The sequence below is a fragment of the Mizuhopecten yessoensis genome, unplaced genomic scaffold, assembly GCF_002113885.1.
Source record: "Mizuhopecten yessoensis strain PY_sf001 unplaced genomic scaffold, ASM211388v2 scaffold10877, whole genome shotgun sequence".
Taxonomy (NCBI): domain Eukaryota; kingdom Metazoa; phylum Mollusca; class Bivalvia; order Pectinida; family Pectinidae; genus Mizuhopecten; species Mizuhopecten yessoensis.
In genome coordinates, this window is record NW_018408766.1 from 302263 (window position 1) to 323435 (window position 21173).

Here is a 21173-nt window from a genome sequence, read left to right on the forward strand (position 1 = left end):
CAGGATCAATTCTAATATCATGACTGCATTCGTCTCTTTATGTCCTGCATTTGTATATATAGTTTTGGGGTGGGAATCTCAACCGTTTCAAAGTTATGACCCAGGGGTTAAGTCTGCAAGGGTGGGGCAGACCCTGGGATCAATTCTAATATCATGACTGGCTTCGTCTTTTTATGCCCAACAATTGTATATATAGTTTTGGGGTGGGGATCTAAACCATTTCAAAGTTATGACCCAGGGGTTAAGTCTCCAAGGGTGGGGCAGTCCCCAAGGCCAACCTGGAAGCATATGTGCAATCATCTCTTTATACTCAGCAATAGTATATACCGTTATAGGGTGGGGATCTTAACTGTTTCCAAGCTGTGACTAACAAACTAGGTCCCTAGGGGTTCGGTCAGACCCAAGGGTCTATTTTGATATCATGACTGCATTCTTCTTTTTATGCCCAGCATTTGTATATGTAGTTTTGGTAGCAGAGTACAGTAGCGTACGGTGGCCATGGGTGATATTTTTATACAATGAATAACCCCTGTAATATAACATGTATCAAAATTTAAAAAAAAAATCAGCACTAAAATTGGCATATACATGATGAAGTGGACTATGTGGGCTTCATAATTTAAAAAAAAGAAAAGTCGAATTTGGTTTGAGACTACAATTTTGGGCATTTACGAATCTGTGTCTACACAACAAAAGCTAGCTTTTCAGGTAGTCTATTTTTGTACTCAGCACATGTGTAAATATTGTGAAAAATCCACCGGAATGACCTATGCTAAAACGTGAGTATTTCTGTTACCGAGTAGGCGATATTTAATTTCAGACAGGTTTTAAGAAAAACAATTCTACTTGCGGGGGTCAAATTCTGGGTTAAAAATCATGATTTTTTGCATATTTTGGTGTTTTTTGATGTGGTAACCATGGTTTTCAGAAGTCCCAAATCTGGGGAAATTACTTTTTGAAAAAAAAAATGTTCTTCTAAAAAACACCTATTAAAAATGTAGTTTATAAATATATATATATATGTAGGTGTGTTGTGCAGGATGAATCCGCTATCCATGTTTATCCGAGACATGCCCTTTATTTTTAGGGTCAAGCCATTTCTACTGTACTCTGCCACCTTTGGGTGGGATCTCAACAGTTTTAAAGTTATGGCCCAGGGACTATGTCTCCAAGGGTGGGGCCAGACCCTAGGGACATCCTGGAAGCAAATGTGCATTCTTCTCTTTATACTCAGTTATATGGTGGAGATCTCAACCATTTCCAAGTAATACACTTTTTTGGCCCCACCCCTTAGCCCGGGGGGTCAGCCCCACCATTTGTACAATTTTGAATCCCTGCCTCCCATGAATGCTTCCGACCAAATATGAGGGTGAATGCTTCCGACCAAATATGAGGGAATATCCATGGCATAGTTCTACAGAAGAAATCTTTTGTAGCAATATAGCCAAATTGCCGCCTTTTTGCCCCGTCCCTCAGCCCCATCATTTGTAAAATTTTGAATCCCCACCACCTAGGGATGCTTCCAGTCAAATATGGTTGATATCCACTTCTTGGTTCCAGAGAAGAAGTCGCTTAAAGCAATATTGCTAAATTGACCCCTTTTTGCCCAGTCCCTCAGCCCCCTGGGGGTCAGCCCCACCATTTGTACAATTTTGATTCTGCACCACCTAGGGATGCTTCCAGTCAAAATTAGTTGAATTCCAATCAGTAGTTAAGAAGAAGAAGTTGTTTAAAGAAATTGTTGACGGATGGACGGACGGACGGACGGACTGACGGACGGACGCAACGGTATGGCATAAGCTCACCTTGGTCGCTCATCTGGTATTAATTTCACACTTGTAATCTTGAAAGTGGACTAAAATACAGCAACAGGCAGAATATCAGTGTTTGATTCATAGGAACCTATCAAAAGATTTAAACATATGACGCCTGTGACCTTGAATGTCGAACAAGGACCAAACTTGGTAGCCCTTCATCCCAGCATGCTACAGGCCCAATATCAGTATCCTGGGCCGTTTGGTTATGGAGAAAAAGTGATTTGAAGATTTTACGACATTTGAGCCCTGTGACCTTAAAGGGGTTCAAGGTCTTTCATTTGAAAAAACTTGGTAGCCCTTCATCCCAGCATGCTACAAGCTTAATATCAGTACCCTGGGCCTTTTGGTTAATGAGAATAAGTCGTTTGAAGATTTAAAGACATTTACCCCTGTGACCTTGAAAGTGGGTCAAGGTCATTCATTTGAACAAACTTGGAAGCCCTTTATCCCAGCATGCTACTGGCCAAATATCAGTTCCCTGGACCTTTTGGTTATTGAGAAGAATTTGTTTGAAGAATTTAAGACATTTGACCCCTGTGACCTTGAATATACGTCAATGTCATTCATTTGAACAGACTTGGTAGCCCTTCATCCCAGCATGCTACAAGCCAAATATCATCATCGTAGGCCTTTTGGTTATTGAGAAAATGTTGTTTAAAGTAAAAAGTTGATGCCGGACAGACGCCGGACCATGCCATAAGCCCATAATTGGGTGGGCCTTCTGAACTGTAATACAAGAGGCCCAAGAGGGCCTGTATCGCTCACCTGAATATTTAAGCAGTCATAGCAAAATATTCTCATTAAATATTATATTGCACTAAAAATATTTCCCTCGCAAACTTTGTTGGCTCCATCTGTTGAAACTACCAGCAAAATATTATTATAAGATTCTATGCTTTTTGATTCTTCTTCAGAAGTTGTTGGACATATTTTTCCCTGTGATCTTGTAAGTAGGTCAATGTCATTTTCCTTCTCAAATTGGTTAGCTCTATTCCAAAAAGCTACCAGCCAAATCTTATGAATCCATTCCTTTTAGTTCTCAAGAACAAATCCATTAAAATGTTGTTGACCTCTGTGACCTCTAAAGTAGGTTGAGGTCATTTTCATTTGCAAACTTTGGTGAGCTCTATCCCGGGAAGTCACCAGCCAAATATTATAATTTTATGCCTTTTAATTCTTCAGAAGAAGCTGTTTGAACTGTTTGACATATTTGAACGCTGTGACCTTGAAAGTAGGTCAAGGTCATTTTCATTCGCAAACTTTGTTTGGCTCTTTCCCAGGAAGCCACCTGCCAAATATTAAGATTTTATAACTACCAGTTCTTCAGAAGAAGTCGTTTAAAGTGTTTGACATATCTGCCTCATGTGACCTTAAAAGAAGGTCAAGGTCATTTTCATTCTCAAACTTTGTTCGGCTCTTTCCTAGGAAGCTACAAGCCAAATATAGAGATTATATACCTTTCAGTTCTTCAGAAGAAGTCGTTTGAAGTGTCTGACACATTTGACTCCTGTGACCTTGAAAGAAGGTCAAGGTCATTTTCATTCTCAAACTTTGTCGGGCTCTATCCAAGGAAGCCATCAATCAAAAATAAAGATTCTATACCTTTCAGTTCTTCAGAAGAAGTCATTTGAAGCTTTTGACATATATGACCCCTGTGACCTTGAAAGTAGGTCAAACTAGTTTTCATTCTCAAACTTTGTTGGGCTCTATCCCAGGAAGCCACCAGCCAAATATAAAGATTATATACCTTTCAGTTCTTCAGAAGAAGTCGTTTGAAGTGTTTGACACATTTGACCCCTGTGACCTTGAAAGAAGGTCAAGGTAATTTTCATTCTCAAACTTTGTTGGGCTCCATCCAAGGAAGCCATCAGCCAAATATGAAGATTCTATACCTTTTAATTCTTCAGAAGAAGTCGTTTGAAGTTTTTGACATATTTGACCCCTGTGACCTTGAAAGTAGGTCAAACTAATTTTCATTCTCAAACTTTGTTGGTCTCTATCCCAGGAAGCCACCAGCCAAATATAAAGATTCTATACCTTTCAGTTCTTCAGAAGAAGTCGTTTGAAGTGTTTGACACATTTGACCCCTGTGACCTTGAAAGTAGGTCAAGGTCATTTTCATTCTCAAACTTTGTTGGGCTCTATCCCAGGAAGCCATCAGCCAAATATGAAGATTCTATACCTTTTAGTTCTTTAGAAGAAGTCGTTTGAAGTTTTTGACATATTTGACCCCTGTGACCTTGAAAACAGGTCAAGGTCATTTTCGTTCTCAAACTTTGTAGGGCTCCTACCAATGAAGCTTTCAGCCAAATATCATGACTCTAGGCCTGTCCGTTCTTCAGAAGAAGTTGTTTAAAGGAAAAGTTGACGGACGAGGACGGACGGACTGACGGACGCCGCACCACGGCATAAGCTCACTTGGCACTTCGTGCCAGGTGAGCTAATAATTGAGAGGGCTTCTGAACTGTTATATAATTGGGTGGGCTTCTAAACTGTAATATCATTGGGCGAGCTTCTGAACTGTAATATAATTGGGTGGGCCTTCTGAACTGTAATATAATTGGATGGGCCTTCTGAACTGTAATATAATTTGGTGGGCCTTCTGATCTGTAATATAACTGGATGGGCCTACTGAACTGTAATATAATTGGGTGGGCCTACTGAAGTTATGACCCAGGGGTTAAGTCTCCAAGCGTGGGGCAGTCCCCAAGGCAAACCTGGAAGCATATGTACAATCATCTCTTTTTATTCAGCAATTGTACATATACGGTTATAGGGTGGGGCTCTCAACTGTTTCCAAGCTGTGACTAAGAAACTAGGTCCCTCGGGGTTTGGTCAGACCCCAGGGTCTATTCTGATATCATGATTGCATTCGTCTCTTTATGCGTAGCATTTGTATATATAGTTTTGGGGTGGGGATCTCAACCGTTTTCAAGTTATGGCCCAGGGACTATGTCTCCAAGGGTGGGGCCAGACCCTAGAGACATCCTGGAAGCAAATGTGCATTCTTCTCTTTATACTCAGCAATTGTATATATGGTTATATAGTGGGGATCTCAACCATAGTAACAAAGTAATACATTTTATTGGCCCCACCCCTTAGCCCGGGGGGTCAGCCCCACCATTTGTACAATTTTGAATCCCTGCCTCCCATGAATACTTCCGACCAAATATGTTCAATATAAATGGCAAAGTTCTGCAGAAGAAGTCGTTTGTAGCAATATAGCCAAATTGCCCCCTTTGGCCCCGCCCTTCAGCCCCCTGGGGAGTCAGCCCCACCATTTGTACAATTTTTAATCACCACCACCTAGGAATGCTTCGAGTCAAATATGGTTGATATCCACTTCTTAGTTCCAGAGAAGAAGTCACTTAAAGCAATATGAGCAAATTGACCCCTTTTGGCCCCGCCCCTCAGCCCCCTGGGGGGTCAGCCCCATTATTTGTACAATTTTGAATCCCCACCACCTAGGGATGCTTCCGGTCAAATTTAGATTAATTCCAAACAGTGGTTAAGAAGAAGAAGTTATTTAAAGAAATTGTTGACGTACGGACGTACGGCCGGACTAACGGACGATGGACGCCACGGTATGGCATAAGCTCACCTTGGTCCTTCGGACCAGGTGAGCTAATAATTGGGTTGGCCTTCTGAACTGTAATATAATTGGGTGGGCCTTCTGAACTGTAATATCATTGGGTGGGCCTACTGAACTGTAATATAATTGGGTGGGCCTTCTGAACTGTAATATAATTGGGTGGGCCTACTGAACTGTAATATAATTGGGTGGGCTTATCACCACGCATGGTCATATTTCTGAATAAATAGGGTATTTATAAGCACAGAGTTGTCCTTCACATTGTTAAAACGTTATTTGAATTAATTACCTGTGTAACATCTGACCTTGAATCCATTGTCCACTATCCTCTCGTCAGTAATGAAGCTATATATATCGCCAGGGAAACGGTTTGTATCTAAGGACATGAGGTAGTCCCATTCACTCTTACCCCCAACATTTCTGAAAATGTAAAATTTCTACTGGTGTTGTAGATTAATTTATCATATATATATTTTTTTGGGGGTTAACTCCTTCACCCCTGTTGACCGTAATGGACTCATCCATTTAAATGTATGGTAGAGTCCATTAAAGTTACCTAGGGTTGAAAGGGTTAAATCCTTTAAGAAAAACAGTGAAGCTAGTTTGTATCATTTGCCATTTTATTCTCCAATCTAGACTTATTTAAAATACAATACTAGACAACTTATCTGAAATGTGTTAAAAAATAATAAATCAAGAAATGAAACAGTTACTTCCACATTGCTAAGCTTCATGACATTTTAATTTGAAACTTCTACTTAAAAGAGCTCCTTACTAAAACAATCAGGATATTTGGGATTCAAAAGAATCACTATAGGACAAAAATAAAAGAAGCTTTCATTTTACAGAAAAAGTGGCCATTTCTCATTTTAGGTGATTTAGGTGTAATGGATATTTTCTTACTGAGGAGTGAGTTTGATTGGCTGGTCCAGGGGCGTGACCGACAGTACGTGGTCCGACATCAGCTGGTGATACAAAACTGTCTCTTGCACACGGTGGCAATTCAAAACGCAGATTTTCTCACCAAGGCAACATGTCCATGTACCACATGACTTCAAATGGCCAATCAAGTTCAACTTTGGACTCTTTGGCACCTGGCTAGGAATATTAAATAAGGATTTGAAATTAACATATTTTAATATCAGATTAAATTTGTCCATTTTGTCTTGAATAAATCAATGTTCCTTTAACTCTTCAAGATTCAATGAAAAGTGGAACTGTACATTTCTAAGCATTATAACCTTTTTGTATTACCTATTCACCATTTTATTTGACCTTTTAACTATTTTGTTTGATTTTGGCACCATTTTGATCATCTTGTTTGACTCTGTAAATATTTTGTTTGAACATATTTTGTTTCATAAAATGCTTGACCCGGTGCTTACTTCGTTTGACCATAACACAACTTTGTTTGACCCCTTTTGCTTGACCCTGTCATCATGTTGTTTGACCTTAATACATATTTGTTTGACCTAGTAACCATGTTGCATTACCTCCTTCCTTACAATCATCTAAAAAAGTTTGACCTATAACTTATTTTGGCTGAACTTGAAACCATATTGCTTTATAACTTTAAACCTATTTCTTTGACTTCATGATCTTCATTTTTGACCTTGTACCAGTTTTGTTTGACTTTATTTAAGCACTGATGGTGTTTCTTTTTCAAATTTTCATCATGTATAAAAAATCCTCTTTTTTTCAAACTGTAAATCTGCCTTCCATTTCTGACATGAACATATCCAGTTAAATTGGGAGGACCTATCACTTAGCCTTTGTATCGAGCCGTCGGAGACATTGTTCTGTGTACATTTTGATATTTTGGAAATGTCTAATGATAATTATAATAATTTGAGGTTCTTATATAACGCTTTATCACAACCTAGTTTGTAGGGCGTCTCAAAGCGGTTCACAAATAATTATCCGTGGTTATAGGGCCTTTGCAGCCAGCCAACATCTTTCTCAACTCCCTGGGGAGCATACAGCTGGTCCTGCCATTTAGGTGCTCACAGCTAGCATTCAACAATTCCAGCACTGCCCAACCACATACTCATTTACAGCTGAGTAGACTGGAACAAGCAGAGTAAAGTATCTTGTTCAAAGATACAACACAGTGCCATGATGGACTCGAACCTGAAAACCCCTACGGTACCGAGCCCGGCATCCTACCACTAGACTACCATGCCTCCATGACGACATATTCTGTGTTGCTTTCACTACAGAGAAACTGGAACAAGTTTGTTTGGTCTGTTGAATGTTTCGTCTGATAATTGCTTACCATAAGCCAAAAACAATTTCACTGGAGAAGGAGGTTTCCTGAAGTCAAAATTTGGTACGTATTCAATTATTTCATATAATTTGGCCAAGAAAATAAATTGACCAATGAGATTTGAGAATTTATAGTTTGAAAAGGAAACATTCAATTTATCAGTATACAAACCTGATGTTTAGCTGCCTGGAAAACTTTTTTCGTAAATTTTCCATGGAGAATGAAATGACAGTGTCCCTTTTAGATTTCCTTCTTTCTGCTGCCAGCAGTAGCTGATCTTTTATGCTGATACCTGTCTGTAAGGTAGCAATGGTAGAACCAACGTAAAAGTTTGCTAATAAACAAAACTAACAATTCTTTAACTTTTATGTCTTCTGTTAAGTTGTTGTTTTAGCAGGGGTTTATTTTTGAAGTTCATATGTACCAACTGTTCTACGAAAAAATACAACATGTATTTATTAGCAATTTACTCACTTCTTACCAAATCACTTTCTGTCATGGCAACTAGACCTGGAATCTGGGAAAACATATTCCATTAAATTGACCATTTTAACAAATCAGATAAATAAGGGACATCAAACCTACTATTCTGACAGTGTGTACAATATTATCCATTGGTTATAACATGAGGTAGAGTAACATCTTGACATTGGTTGGATGAATCTTTTCCTACCTATGGCTGTCACATTTACTAACATCAAAGCAATTAATTCAAGTAAGATTCAAAACTCACCGGTACTACTTTGCTTTTGAGCTTCATTTTATTTCCAAGGTGCTTTCCCGATTTTGTAGATGAAACAGGTTCCCTGGAATCAAGTACAAGTGCAGTATTATAGATGGAAAAGAGTTTCTCAAGAATAAATCATCATACCTCGTAAATGATTTTTAGCTTAAAAACCTGACATACCAGGTATTTACCCAGCAATAAGCCCATGCCTGGTAATAAGCCAATCCGTATATATAACAGTCCAGTGTATATGCTATCAAATGTGATTTCATCGTCCTGTAACAGGCCAAGCCTACTACCAGTGTTAGAAATTATGGGTCCCGAGCTGGGCTTATTACAAGATAAATGCCCTTCTCACAAATGATTGATTATAATCTTGACTTGACCTACACACATATGATAGCATAACTAACTTTTAAGTATGATTAACTTGGTGATGTCAAAATAATTTTGGTTTGGTTTATTTGTGTTTTTCGTCCTATTAACAGCTATGGTCATTTAAGGACGTGCCAGGTTTTGGCGGTGGAGGAAAGCCGGAGTTCCTAGAAAACCCCACTGACCGACGGCCAGTTCCTGGGGACTGCCCCACATATACGTAGGCCTCAAACCCATGACCTAGTGGTGGAGGGCTAGTATTATCAGAATGTCAGACGCCTTAACCACTTGGCCACCTCGGTCCTTGTTGTCAAAATAAATTCAAGCCGATAATTTTCAATTTTGGAAATATTTCACCTTATATGTGTTTCTTGACTAATGACTATTGATGATCTGATTTTATCCCAAACATGATTTTTTTAAAGTTAAGAGTTTTAATGAAAGAATAGAAGAAAACAGTCTTTTGGGATAAATAAAGTCAATGTACTGACTATATATAGGCTGTCATTGTATAGCTTACCTTAGTGAACAAAGGTCAGACTTTTCAAGAGAGACATTCTCATATTTCTGTCGTAAATCATGTGACAGTTCCTCCCATTGATGCTTAAGTATGTTTGTCACGTCATCAAAGGTAGCGGTAGGGCGTTTAGCTACAACTACAAGGAGAAACGTGTATGGAAATCGAATATTCAACAACTACATTTCAATTGGTTTACCTGGTAATAAAAGTTCTGATCCTTTTTTTTTCTGTTCTGTTTGTTACAAATGTGCCCATGACCAATTTATTAAAAGTACTCTGTTTCCAGGACTATTGGGGAAATAAATTGAAAAAGTAGGGAATGTTGTACCAAGATCTGGACAAGGTCAATCACTGGTAACCAAATCAACTAGAACACTGACAGGTCAGTAAGGGCCCCGTCTTGTGGCAATATATCCCCCATAAGCACGAGCTTGACGTATGACATTTGGACTTCAAAAAGAATCGCAAGGAAGCAAAATATACATTTTACATGTACTATGATGTGAGTCTTGTTTCCTTCCACCTCCATATTTGCTGGGCTAACAGAAATGTAAATACCGGTGCAATACTCATTTGTTAGCTTTGATTTGTTTTATTTCACCTTATATACCTCCTCCATCAAGAACCAGGGTCAAAGTCAGAGATCCACTTTGTCTTTGACCTTTGGACCCAAATGACCTTGACCATTAACCCAGTGACCCTGATCTTTGGTCAGTTGACTTATTCTTTAATTCCGACCAACTTTGCTTCATAATATCATAACAAAATGTTCATCAGTGAAAAGATACAAAATTTGACCTTGACCTTTGACCCAGTGACCTTGCCCTTTGGTCAAATGACTCCTTGTTTAATTCCCACAAACATTGCTTCAAAGTGCCATAATGAAATGTTCACCAGCAAAAAATACTAAATTTTAACTTGACCTTTGACCGAGTGACCTTGACCTTAGGTCAGTTGACTCCTTGTTTAATTCTGAGCAACAACATTGCTCCAAAGTGTCGTACCAAAATGTTCACCAGTGAAAAGATACAAAATTTGACCTTGACCTTTGAACATAATGATCTTGACCTTTGACCTTGACTTTTTACCTCAATGTGTATTTTTGTTAACTGAAGATCTTGACCAAGTTTTATGTACATCGGTAAATAAATACCAAAGTTATCAGCCAGGAACAAAATTTGTGGACAGACAGACAGACAGAGTTATTTCTATATATAGGGCACCCGTATCTCTGATACGGAGCCCTAATAAAAGAGCTCTTATCCAGGTGTAGCCTGTTGCATTTTTGAAAATATTTTGTTTATTGTGGATTCATTTTTAGACAAATTTAAACAATGATATACTTGTTATTGCTCATTTTGGGAAATTGTGAAAAATTTGTTTGAAAGGAAATCAAGTGATTTTAGAATATTTTATTGTTGAAAAACAGTTGAACTTAGGGGGACTTGAATAAATCAGACTTGAAAAGCTCATGGACTTGAAAAACCTATTACCGGTAGTAACTTTAAAACTCTGGGACTTGAAATTTGACTTGGGTGGGATTTCAATATATATAAATATGCAGTATATAGTAAAACCTCATTATACTGCCACAATTTTTCAAGCAAATTTTGGCATTATAAAGGGGCTGGTGATTTATTTAGAGACACATGCTCATGTACGAATCAGTACAAAAAATATGGAAAAAGGGACATTGAACTACTTCAGAAAATAAAACAAAAGGTATTGAATAGAAGTTAAACTGTACATACCGAGCGATCTGTTTAACTGTACATACCGAGCGATCTGTTTAACTGTACATACATCGCTCTGTTTAACTGTACATACCGAGCGATCTGTTTAACTGTACATACCCAGTGATCTGTTTAACTGTACATACCAGGAGATCTGTTTAACTGTACGTACCAAGAGATGTTTAACTGGACATACCAAGAGAACTGTTTAACTGTACATACCAGGAGATCTGTTTAACTGTACGTACCAAGAGATGTTTAACTGGACATACCAAGAGAACTGTTTAACTGTACATACCCAGAGATCTGTTTAACTGTACATTCATCGCTCTGTTTAACTGTACATCCCGAGCGATCTGTTTAACTGTCCATACCGAGCGATCTGTGTAACTGTACATACCAAGAGATCTGTGTAACTGTACATACCGAGCGATCTGTTTAAATATACATCCCGAGCGATCTGTTTAACTGTACCTACCGAGCCATATGTTTAACTGTACATACCAGGAGATCTGTTTAACTGTACGTACCAAGAGATGTTTAACTGTACATACCGGGAGATCTGTTTAACTGTACGTACCAAGAGATGTTTAACTGGACATACCAAGAGATCTGTTTAGCTGTACATACCAAGAGATCTGGTTAACTGTACATACCAAGAGCTCTGTTTAACTGTACATACATCGGTTTTTTTAACTGTACATACCGATCGATCTGTTTAACTGTACATTCATCGCTCTGTTTAACTGTACATCCCGAGCGATCTGTTTAACTGTCCATACCGAGCGATCTGTGTAACTGTACATACCAAGAGCTCTGTTTAACTGTACATCCCGAGCGATCTGTTTAACTGTACATTCATCGCTCTGTTTAACTGTACATCCCGAGCGATCTGTTGAACTGTACATACCGAGCGATCTGTCTAACTGTACATACCGAGCGATCTGTTTAAATATACATCCCGAGCGATCTGTTTAACTGTACCTACCGAGCCATATGTTTAACTGTACATACCGCGAGATCTGTTTAACTGTACGTACCAAGAGATGTTTAACTGGACATACCAAGAGAACTGTTTAACTGTACATACCAAGTGATCTGTTTAACTGTACAGACCGAGCGATCTGTTGAACTGTACATACCGAGCGAGCTGTTTAACTGTACATACCAGGAGATCTGTTTAACTGTACGTACCAAGAGATGTTTAACTGGACATACCAAGAGATCTGTTTAACTGTACATACCAAGAGATCTGTTTTCCTTGACAAATGTACTGTATCCCATCTTTGTTTGACCTCTCTGCACTGGTTGACTGGACACCATGTCATACAGAGTGGGCTGGCCCTCCTGTTGATTTTCATGTTACCATATTACAGTTATTGCTACAGTTCTCACATACTTAATCAAGTGTATGCATTTTAAGTGTTCTGGCAAATTAGGGCTGCAACGAGTTATCACGATATCTTGAATATGGTAGATATACAATCATTTTTTGGAGGTCACGATATATATACATATATATATATATACCTACAATATTTTCCAGATTTTGTTGTTTTAGAATTTAGTCTACTAATATCCGTTCCCACATAGCGAGTACGTGACAGCTTCAGGTCAGCATCAGCCTTTTTTCTATCGGATTTGATTTTGCCAAATGCAACAACGGTGCCTGTCAAAAGTATCTCGCTGTGTAAACCTCTAACACTGTTGGAGTGGTCAGCATGCGTGTCAAAAGATGTGAATTGTGCGAAACTTTAAGGTCTATTCCCTGTTGTAATATTGTCATCAAAATTTAGCAACATATCTTTTATCTTTGCTTCTACTCTTACTTTAATGTATCATATCGTGAGCACAGTATCGTGATACATGTTAATGTATCGTGAGCACAGTATCGTGATACATGTTAATGGATTGTGATACGTATCGTATCGTGAGCACAGTATCGTGATACATGTTAATGTATCGTTGCAGACCTATGGCAAATATTATATACTGGGTATTAAATATGGTATTAAGCATTAATTATTATAGTTCGGGTATCAAATCATCAATATCAATTTAAGCTAAAAAAAAAAAAAAATACTTTAGCCAATAAAATGTTATATCTGAGTTATCCGACATTGTTGCAAACATGTACATTTCATTTTTACACTGCATATAAAAATTGACAGACATTGAATCGGCAATATTATGCGCATCAAGAAAATCTAAAATAATATATATTAAAATATTAGATCTAAATTTATTACCATTCCTTTTGGATAGAATATTTATTTGTTGTTTCATACAAACCTCTGGCATAATGGTCCTCCTCTTACTCGGAGGAGAAAGGTCAGGTGACGAGTTTAAAGGTCGTTTTGAATTTCCTGCCGACAGCAATGCCACAGGCTGACAGGACAAAAACCATAAATTTTCAAAATTTATGTTCAGAAAGGTCGATGAATAATTTTAAATTTCAAAATAAAATAATCAAATTTAATAGCTTGAATATCATACTGTTGACAGCCAATCAGAATTGAGGACATATCAAGATTAAAGATGTGTATCGAAAACATTTCACTTAAACATTATTGTTAATACAGTTATATTTCCAGTATCAGGAAATCCTCAATTCTCAATAAATACCAAAAGTGAAAAAAAGAAAGAAAAAAAAGCCAAAATATTCAAAACTGTTGCAGCTTTAGTTTTGGCCGATGATAACCGAACACTAAGTAAAGTTAAACAAATATTAATTGTATTGGTAAAGGCAAGTTATGAATGTATATACTGACTGTTCACATCAAGGCAAGATAAAACCTGAGAACCCGTGACTTTTCACACAAATAAACTACCACGGTATGTGCTATTGGTCAGCTCACATCCTATTGAAATGTGATTTTGAAGGATATCAAAACAAAATCAGATTACTTCATAATCTCCTTACATTTTTTAAGCCGTGTACTGCGTTTAATGCAATTCATCGAGAAATGAATGATACTAAATGCTTAGAAGAAATAATGAAAACATCAAAAATAAATTTCAAGAAGGATTTTGAATACAGATTTCTTCCATATTTCTGAGTGCAGGAAGAAGCTGAAACTAATTCACTCTTACATCAGGGTTTGGTCTAATTTATGGGAATTTTTGAAATGTTGAACATCACAATGTCCAGCAATAAGCCCATGCCTGGTAATAAGCCCACCCAAACCTGCTGCAGGTCAGTAGAATTTCCAACAAATGATATTTCATTATCCAGAAACAAGTCCATCTAAAATTGTGTTTGCTCCCTGGGCTTAATACTGAATAAATTGGTACCAATTTGTCACATTCCATAATCGTTCAGTCTTGGATTGGAAAATTCTACTCACGGGTGAATATTTTGAATAATTCCTGAATTCTACACAACTACAAAATGACCGACACATTTTTTCATTATATCTTGCTTTGAAGGATGTTAAAGTAAATTATGATGGAAAAGAACAATGTCAAATCTAGAACACGGACTGTACTCCAATTCTTAGTAGCAGTAACCTTGACCTTGAATTTGTTTTAACCCCTTTTACACATCTGCATATTAGTGTTTCACCATGTCTAATTTATAAAAGATCAGTCTTTTTGATTCCAAGATAAGGACTGTACCCCAATGGTCTATTTCTAGTAACAGTGACCTTGACATGAGAAACTTTTTAAACCCCTATTGCACAAGTACATATATCACAGTGTTTCACCATGTCAAATTTCAAAGAGATAAGACTTTTGGATTCCCTGATAAGGACTATACCCCTACAGTTCATTTTTGATAACAGTGACCTTGACCTTAGAAATTGTTTAAACCCCTATTGCACATCTGAAAACCACGTCAAATTTCAGAAAGATAAGGCTTTCAGATTTCGAAATAATCTCTGGAAACGAAAGAGTGGATGGACGGACTGACGGACACAATGATTTGCTAATGGCAAGAATTATTACCTGTAAAACAGCACTGCCAGAATCAGCTAACAATTGACCTTTACTCCAGAGTTCACTACCAGGTGTGACCTCTGACCTGCTGTTGTCATCAGTTTGTTTGGAGTCTGAATTGACCATTAATATATCTTTTTTCTGTTCCAGAGTTATCAACATGTCCGTTAGGCTATCATCGAACAAATCTGAATTTGTCTCTTGAAGGAATGCTTTGGTTTGTAAATCAGGGTTGTCTCCCTTTGTTTGAGAATCATGATTATCTCCCTTTGTTTGTGAATCGGGAACATCTTCCATCATTTCACACAGACTATCATCATCAGTTAACACATCTTTCAAACAGTCTCCCACAATATCAAAGCAACCTTTCTGTGTCCTCACAATTTCTTCATGAAATAGAGTTATCTGCTCCTGTTTCTTAGTACTAGCAATAGGTGGTGTTATAACGTTTGTTGGTACATGTGGTACTTCCAGTTCTGAAATATCACCTTCTCTCACAATCCTATTTGAATCCATGTCAATAGAGACTGATTTCCCTCTAGAGCAGATTTTAACTCCTTCTGGGATCACCTGATCTTGTACCGTTAAATTGTCTGATTTGTTACCGTCACTGGTTTCCATGGTAACCTTAAAGAAAGGTATTTGTTTATCACAATTTACTGTATTTTCTAAAGCAGTTATTTTTGTAAAATTGTCCCTCTGCTGGTCATTTGTCCTAAAGGTCATGTCTAAACTCAGCTCCAAGGATTGATCAGAGATGGTAGATAATTCAGCCGAATCCTCATCAACATTTGATTTCTGTTTAGTGCTGGAAATTGCTGGTTCTATTGCCCCATACACTTCCTCCAAGAGAGTTCTGACCACAGTTGCAACAGATACCTGGAGCAGAATTGTATGTATGCAGATGACAGGATAAAATTAGATATTTAAACTACATTTTTTTTAGTAGCAATACATGTACATTCATTATCCAAGGGATATTTCCTTGTAAAGGTGTTAAAACAGATACTGTCAAAAACAAATTAATGTACCTATTAAGGTAAAACCTATCTATTCTGCCGTGTATTATGATATCCTGTCATTTCCTTTCTTATGAATCTGATCAAATACCACTTGTGTACTACAACACCCTGTCTAATCTGACCAATATGTTGTGCCCCACAATATGTCAGATTAGACAGGGTTTAGTGTAACATTGCTCATATTGAAACATGAAAGGAGTAGCTATCCCAGACTTCCTAGTGGGATGCTCTACCACATGCATCGAGTAATTTCTGCCACACTACTTTCGTATTTTTTTAAAATGTGTTGCCTTTGAACACCTCAACCCAGGTTCTAACTCCCTGTCAGTACATGGATGCCCACCGACACCATTTGTAACAGGAAAGAGAGTAGTGTGCTTCCACCGGATGATTCCACTAGTCAGACGCTCTGCCACTGAGCTAAAGAGAAATTCTCTCTAGCGAGAAACTAGAAGGCGACCAATTCTATGTACAATTAAAATATCTGCAACAATATAAAGTTGGAGATGTGTAAAATGTGAAGAAACATGGGTTTTTCTTTTATACATGTAATAAATAGGCCATACCGCACGTAGGTGCTTATCTGGTGCATGGTGTTCTCCTAACTTGGGACATTCTACATTTTATTTACAAACCTTATCTTTCCAATTTATAACCAATGCCTTTTTCAATGAAACAATTAAAACAAAATTGGCCTACCAATTGAAACTGCATTTAAGCAAAAGCATTTAACCAATGTAGTAAACAAAATTTGGCTATCAACTGAAACTGTTCTAAAACTTTCACCAGTGTAAGGAGTTTGTTGGGGTCAAACAAGATTTGAATATTAGAACTTTTTGTCGAAGGTTAAAACTTGCAGGTACCTGATGGTGAAGAAGTACTCGTGTTTTGTTGGGGTCAAGGTTCACATCAATCTCACTAGAGGGCAGCACAACTGACACACAGCAGACAGGCACGCGTGCTCCATCACAGGAGTGTGAGGAGGCATAGTACTGTTTCAGCAGCTGAAACGTAATAACCATGTATCACAATTAAGCAACAGGTCAATTTTTTGTTTAAAGGCAAAATATTGATTGATCAATTGTAAGATGACTCAGAATTAGGAGATTTTCAATCATAAATTGTTCAAGACAACATTCTAAGAAATGCATGAAAAGCAGTGATATCCATACTCACTAAACAATATTAAATTTTCATTTTGAAAATACTGCCTTCTATCCTTCGTTTATGATCAATTTTGAAACGGACCATACATCGTTTACTCTCAAATATGAACCAAGGACAATGTTGAAAGTATGCTTCATAATTAAATCTCTTGGAAAAGGTTGAGTATTGAAACCCCAACAAACTACTTGATACATAGACATAAACAGAAAATCATGGCTCTTATGAATCCCAATGGCCCTACCAATTCACTTCACAATAAGGGTAGTTCCATTTAAATATGTGCAAAACAATTTTGATTGGTATTTTAGACATAAAAGAAACTGGATTCTCAATTTCGATCATCAGAACACTGCCTTGTCATTTCTTTCAACCCTAGGAGCATCATACAATTTTGTCTGTAATATATATTTTGTAAAAGGACGTCCGTAGGTAAAGCCTTGCAAGTGTCGGTAGATGAATGATATGATATAGTAATTTGTTTTAGCCAAAGACTACCGACAAACTGACCCTTGGAAATCCCCAGGAACCTCCTACTGCGTCCGTCTGTACGCAGACACAGGTCCGACAGAGGTGAAGGAGCATCAGAGTCATAAACCAATCATATTTCATAGTACACGACTGAGTTAGCCGTTCAATATGATGAAAGTACAGTTATAACAACAATATACAGTATACGAATTAGAACAAAGTTGATACAGTAAGGTAAAAGAAAGGTTGTATTTAGTAAACCTATAGAGCCCCCATGTGGTAGTGTTGGGAATCGCTTGTAAATTCATACTCGATTATCACTTCCAATTGAGTAACTGATGATCGACTATTGATCGATCAAATTGAACTTAAATTTAGTAATTTAAGGTTATATTCGCTTTCAGGAATCTACTTTCACTTTCATTAGCGGGGAAACCCCGACGTTAAGAGAATTTCGCTAATAACACACAACATTCATACAAAAAACAATAAGTTTGTTGACAGAACCTTATAATTATTGAAAAATATATGTATTTGGAAATGAAATTGATGATGTTTATAATGTCAATTATGCTGTGACCGCTGCATCTTGTATTCAGAAATGCTGTGATGGATTGGTATTCACCTTAAGACACCCCGTCAAACTTAACATTTTATTTGCAAGATAGTTTATATCCAGCTAAGGACAAACAATACCTTCCAAACGTTTAAATCAGTAGCCCCCGGATGACCATAGAGTTTAATCTCCGAAATGTCCTGGTTTGCCATATATATCGTCACGCACTGACAGAGCCATTCAGCATTTCTATTGAAATGCAAGTTCTGATTGGTTGTCGGGTGGACCGGCTAGCCAATCAGCATCGTCGTTGTGCGAGACGTTCGGTCAAGTTGTTTTGCCCAAGAACAAACAACTTGATGTCGGCGGTAATAACAGTATCCAAGTTTATTTTTGTTTATATTTAAATTAGTCAACTTAGAATCGTTCATGGAAAACAAGGATCGATTAATCGATTTTCAGAAACAAACAACCAGACGTTGACTAAATTGATTAATCGGAACAACACTACCACGTGGTAAACTAGGCCTATAGATATAACCAAAGATATATATATATATGAAGTCCACCCCCACCCAATACACTGCCCTACGGTATGCCTACACCCTAACGGGGCTGTACTGCTACAGTACACATGCAGCACTGTTACACTGCTCGGGGTGGAGAAGATACTTCTCCCAATCAGCCAGTAACTGGCCATGCAAGTCACTGTATTTGCTTGTGCATCCTGATTTATTCCCCAGCCTCTCGGCCCTACTGTATCACACACACATTCTGATTGGCCAAATCTATGGCATATGTGCAGTGAGGTCAGAATGTCTTCTGACGACTCACCAAAATCTGGTCGTCTCAAATGTTAATACACCTATATGTAAACAAATAGACTGTACCGGCGATAGCTGCTGCTCGACAGGAAGCATACGTCCAACGCGCAGCCAAACCGTAGTGTTTGGTTACTTGTAGAATGGTATAACAAAGGAATACACAAGGATAATAAACAGTTAAAGTATATAACAGAACTGACACTAGAAACCAGTTTTCCCACACATACGTAAAACTATTTTGATCATTCATAGAAAGTAAGTCAGTGCGTAGCAAACAAATATTATCTAGGCTGGCCTTAGGTGAATGACTCAAAACTGTTTTCTTTGTCCTAAGAATGTCTGGAATCACCTTTTCAATGTCTTTGAGAATGACTGGTCGTGAGTTTACATAAATAAAACACCGGTCAGCAGTGGATCGACTGGTCACTTGAGGGTCACTGTCACTTCTGGGGACATACATCTCCACAATAATCTGTATTAGGGCCAAGGAACAAAAACAAAAAAAATCTTAATTCAAATATCAAACACCAAATCATTTGATTTTTATGAATAATAATTAATTTTCATGGTTGTACTGTAATATTGACTCCTTTTGTTAAGATTTGAATTAATGAAATGAATAATGATAATAAGTAATAAATATCCTTTGCTTAAATATTGATAAATAAATATTTATGAGAAGTTTGATTTGTGGTCCTGAACTTTCACACAAGACGTTAACATGAAAACATATACTGGTATCTGAAAATCTACAGATTGAACAAGACTTCACCAATACTAGCAATTATCTGACCTCTGACCAAGAGTGAAGGTCATGGCTTCTGATCACAGTACCAGGACACTGCACAGCTATGGGTATTAAATGCAAATTTCCTATAAATTTCATCAATACATTTTTAACATTTGCCCAGGAAAGATATGAAAGGAAGAATCAGTAATACTAATACAATATGTCTCCCTTTCATTCAAAGGGAGACATGAGAAGTCTTATTGCGAGTCTTGTGTGGATAATTTATAATAAGCCTGAGGAGGCTCCCAACAAATCTCTGCCAATCAGAAGATTTGACACATATTGGTTTGAATCCATCCGAAAGATAGCACCCTGAGTCCACATGTAGACCCTATATATAGCTACATGTACATTTATTTAGGATAGTATATATTGGCAAATAAAACATGCATCACTTTGAGCTCTGATGATATAATACCATACCTCTGGATCTAAACTTTCCAACTTCTTATATTCAATTTGATTCAAAACATTTTTGCCAAGAACTCCAGTGATGGAGGCACGAAGATCTTGAACAGGGTTTTTCTGCCACACTAGGTCTTTGTTATGACGAAGTGTGATCCTGATGGTGGGAAATATCAGTCCAAATGCCATCACTAACGTTTCCACTTTCTTCAGCTCCTCTTTCTTTTTCTTTACATTGTTGTATATCTGTCGTCTTACAGGCAGAGTCTTGAACAGATGTACGGCAGATAAAGTGGTACCTAAACAGATGTACGGCAGATAAAGTGGTACCTGAACAGATGTACAGCAGATAAAGTGGTACCTCAACAGATTTACAGCAGATAAAGTGGTACCTTAACAGATATACAGCAGATAAAGTGGTACCTGAACAGATGTACAGCAGATAAAGTGATACCTGAACAGATGTACAGCAGATAAAGTGGTACCTGAACAGATATACAGCAGATAAAGTGGTACCTGAACAGATATACAGCAGATAAAGTGGTACCTTAACAAATGTACAGCAGATAAAGTGGTACCTGAACAGATGTACAGCAGATAAAGTGGTACCTGAACAGATTTACAGCAGATAAAGTGGTACCTTAACAGATATACAGCAGATAAAGTGGTACCTGAACAGATGTACAGCAGATAAAGTGGTACCTGAACAGATGTACAGCAGATAAAGTGGTACCTGAACAGATATACAGCAAATGAGATGAAAATCTTGCAAATGGATAATATCTGCCTTTACATTTTTTAAATATTTTTAGTGCATAACATTTCAGTAGAAATGACAATAATTACTATTTCCTAGTCCTGTAATAAGCCTATCTGTATGTATAACAGTTCAGTAGAAATGACAATCTGTATGTATAACAGTTCAGTAGAAATGACAATAATTGCTATTTCCTAGTCCTGTAATAAGCCTGT

The 21173-nt window shown here is 37.6% G+C and overlaps 1 protein-coding gene across 1 annotated transcript in view; it reads right to left on the minus strand.

Annotated features, from left to right (window-relative positions):
- The window catches only part of LOC110463215 (PMS1 protein homolog 1-like), a 29663-nt gene that overhangs the window by 2066 nt on the left and 6424 nt on the right, over positions 1–21173 (minus strand). The window contains exons 4-14 of the mRNA XM_021517624.1: positions 20220–20500; positions 19356–19478; positions 16855–16995; positions 14979–15848; positions 13323–13418; positions 12275–12377; positions 9298–9433; positions 8409–8481; positions 7847–7971; positions 6313–6507; positions 5699–5829 (exon numbers count right to left, since the gene is read on the minus strand). Coding sequence (XP_021373299.1) covers positions 5699–5829; positions 6313–6507; positions 7847–7971; positions 8409–8481; positions 9298–9433; positions 12275–12377; positions 13323–13418; positions 14979–15848; positions 16855–16995; positions 19356–19478; positions 20220–20500 — 2274 coding nt within the window. The remainder of the gene's footprint in view (positions 1–5698; positions 5830–6312; positions 6508–7846; positions 7972–8408; positions 8482–9297; positions 9434–12274; positions 12378–13322; positions 13419–14978; positions 15849–16854; positions 16996–19355; positions 19479–20219; positions 20501–21173) is intronic.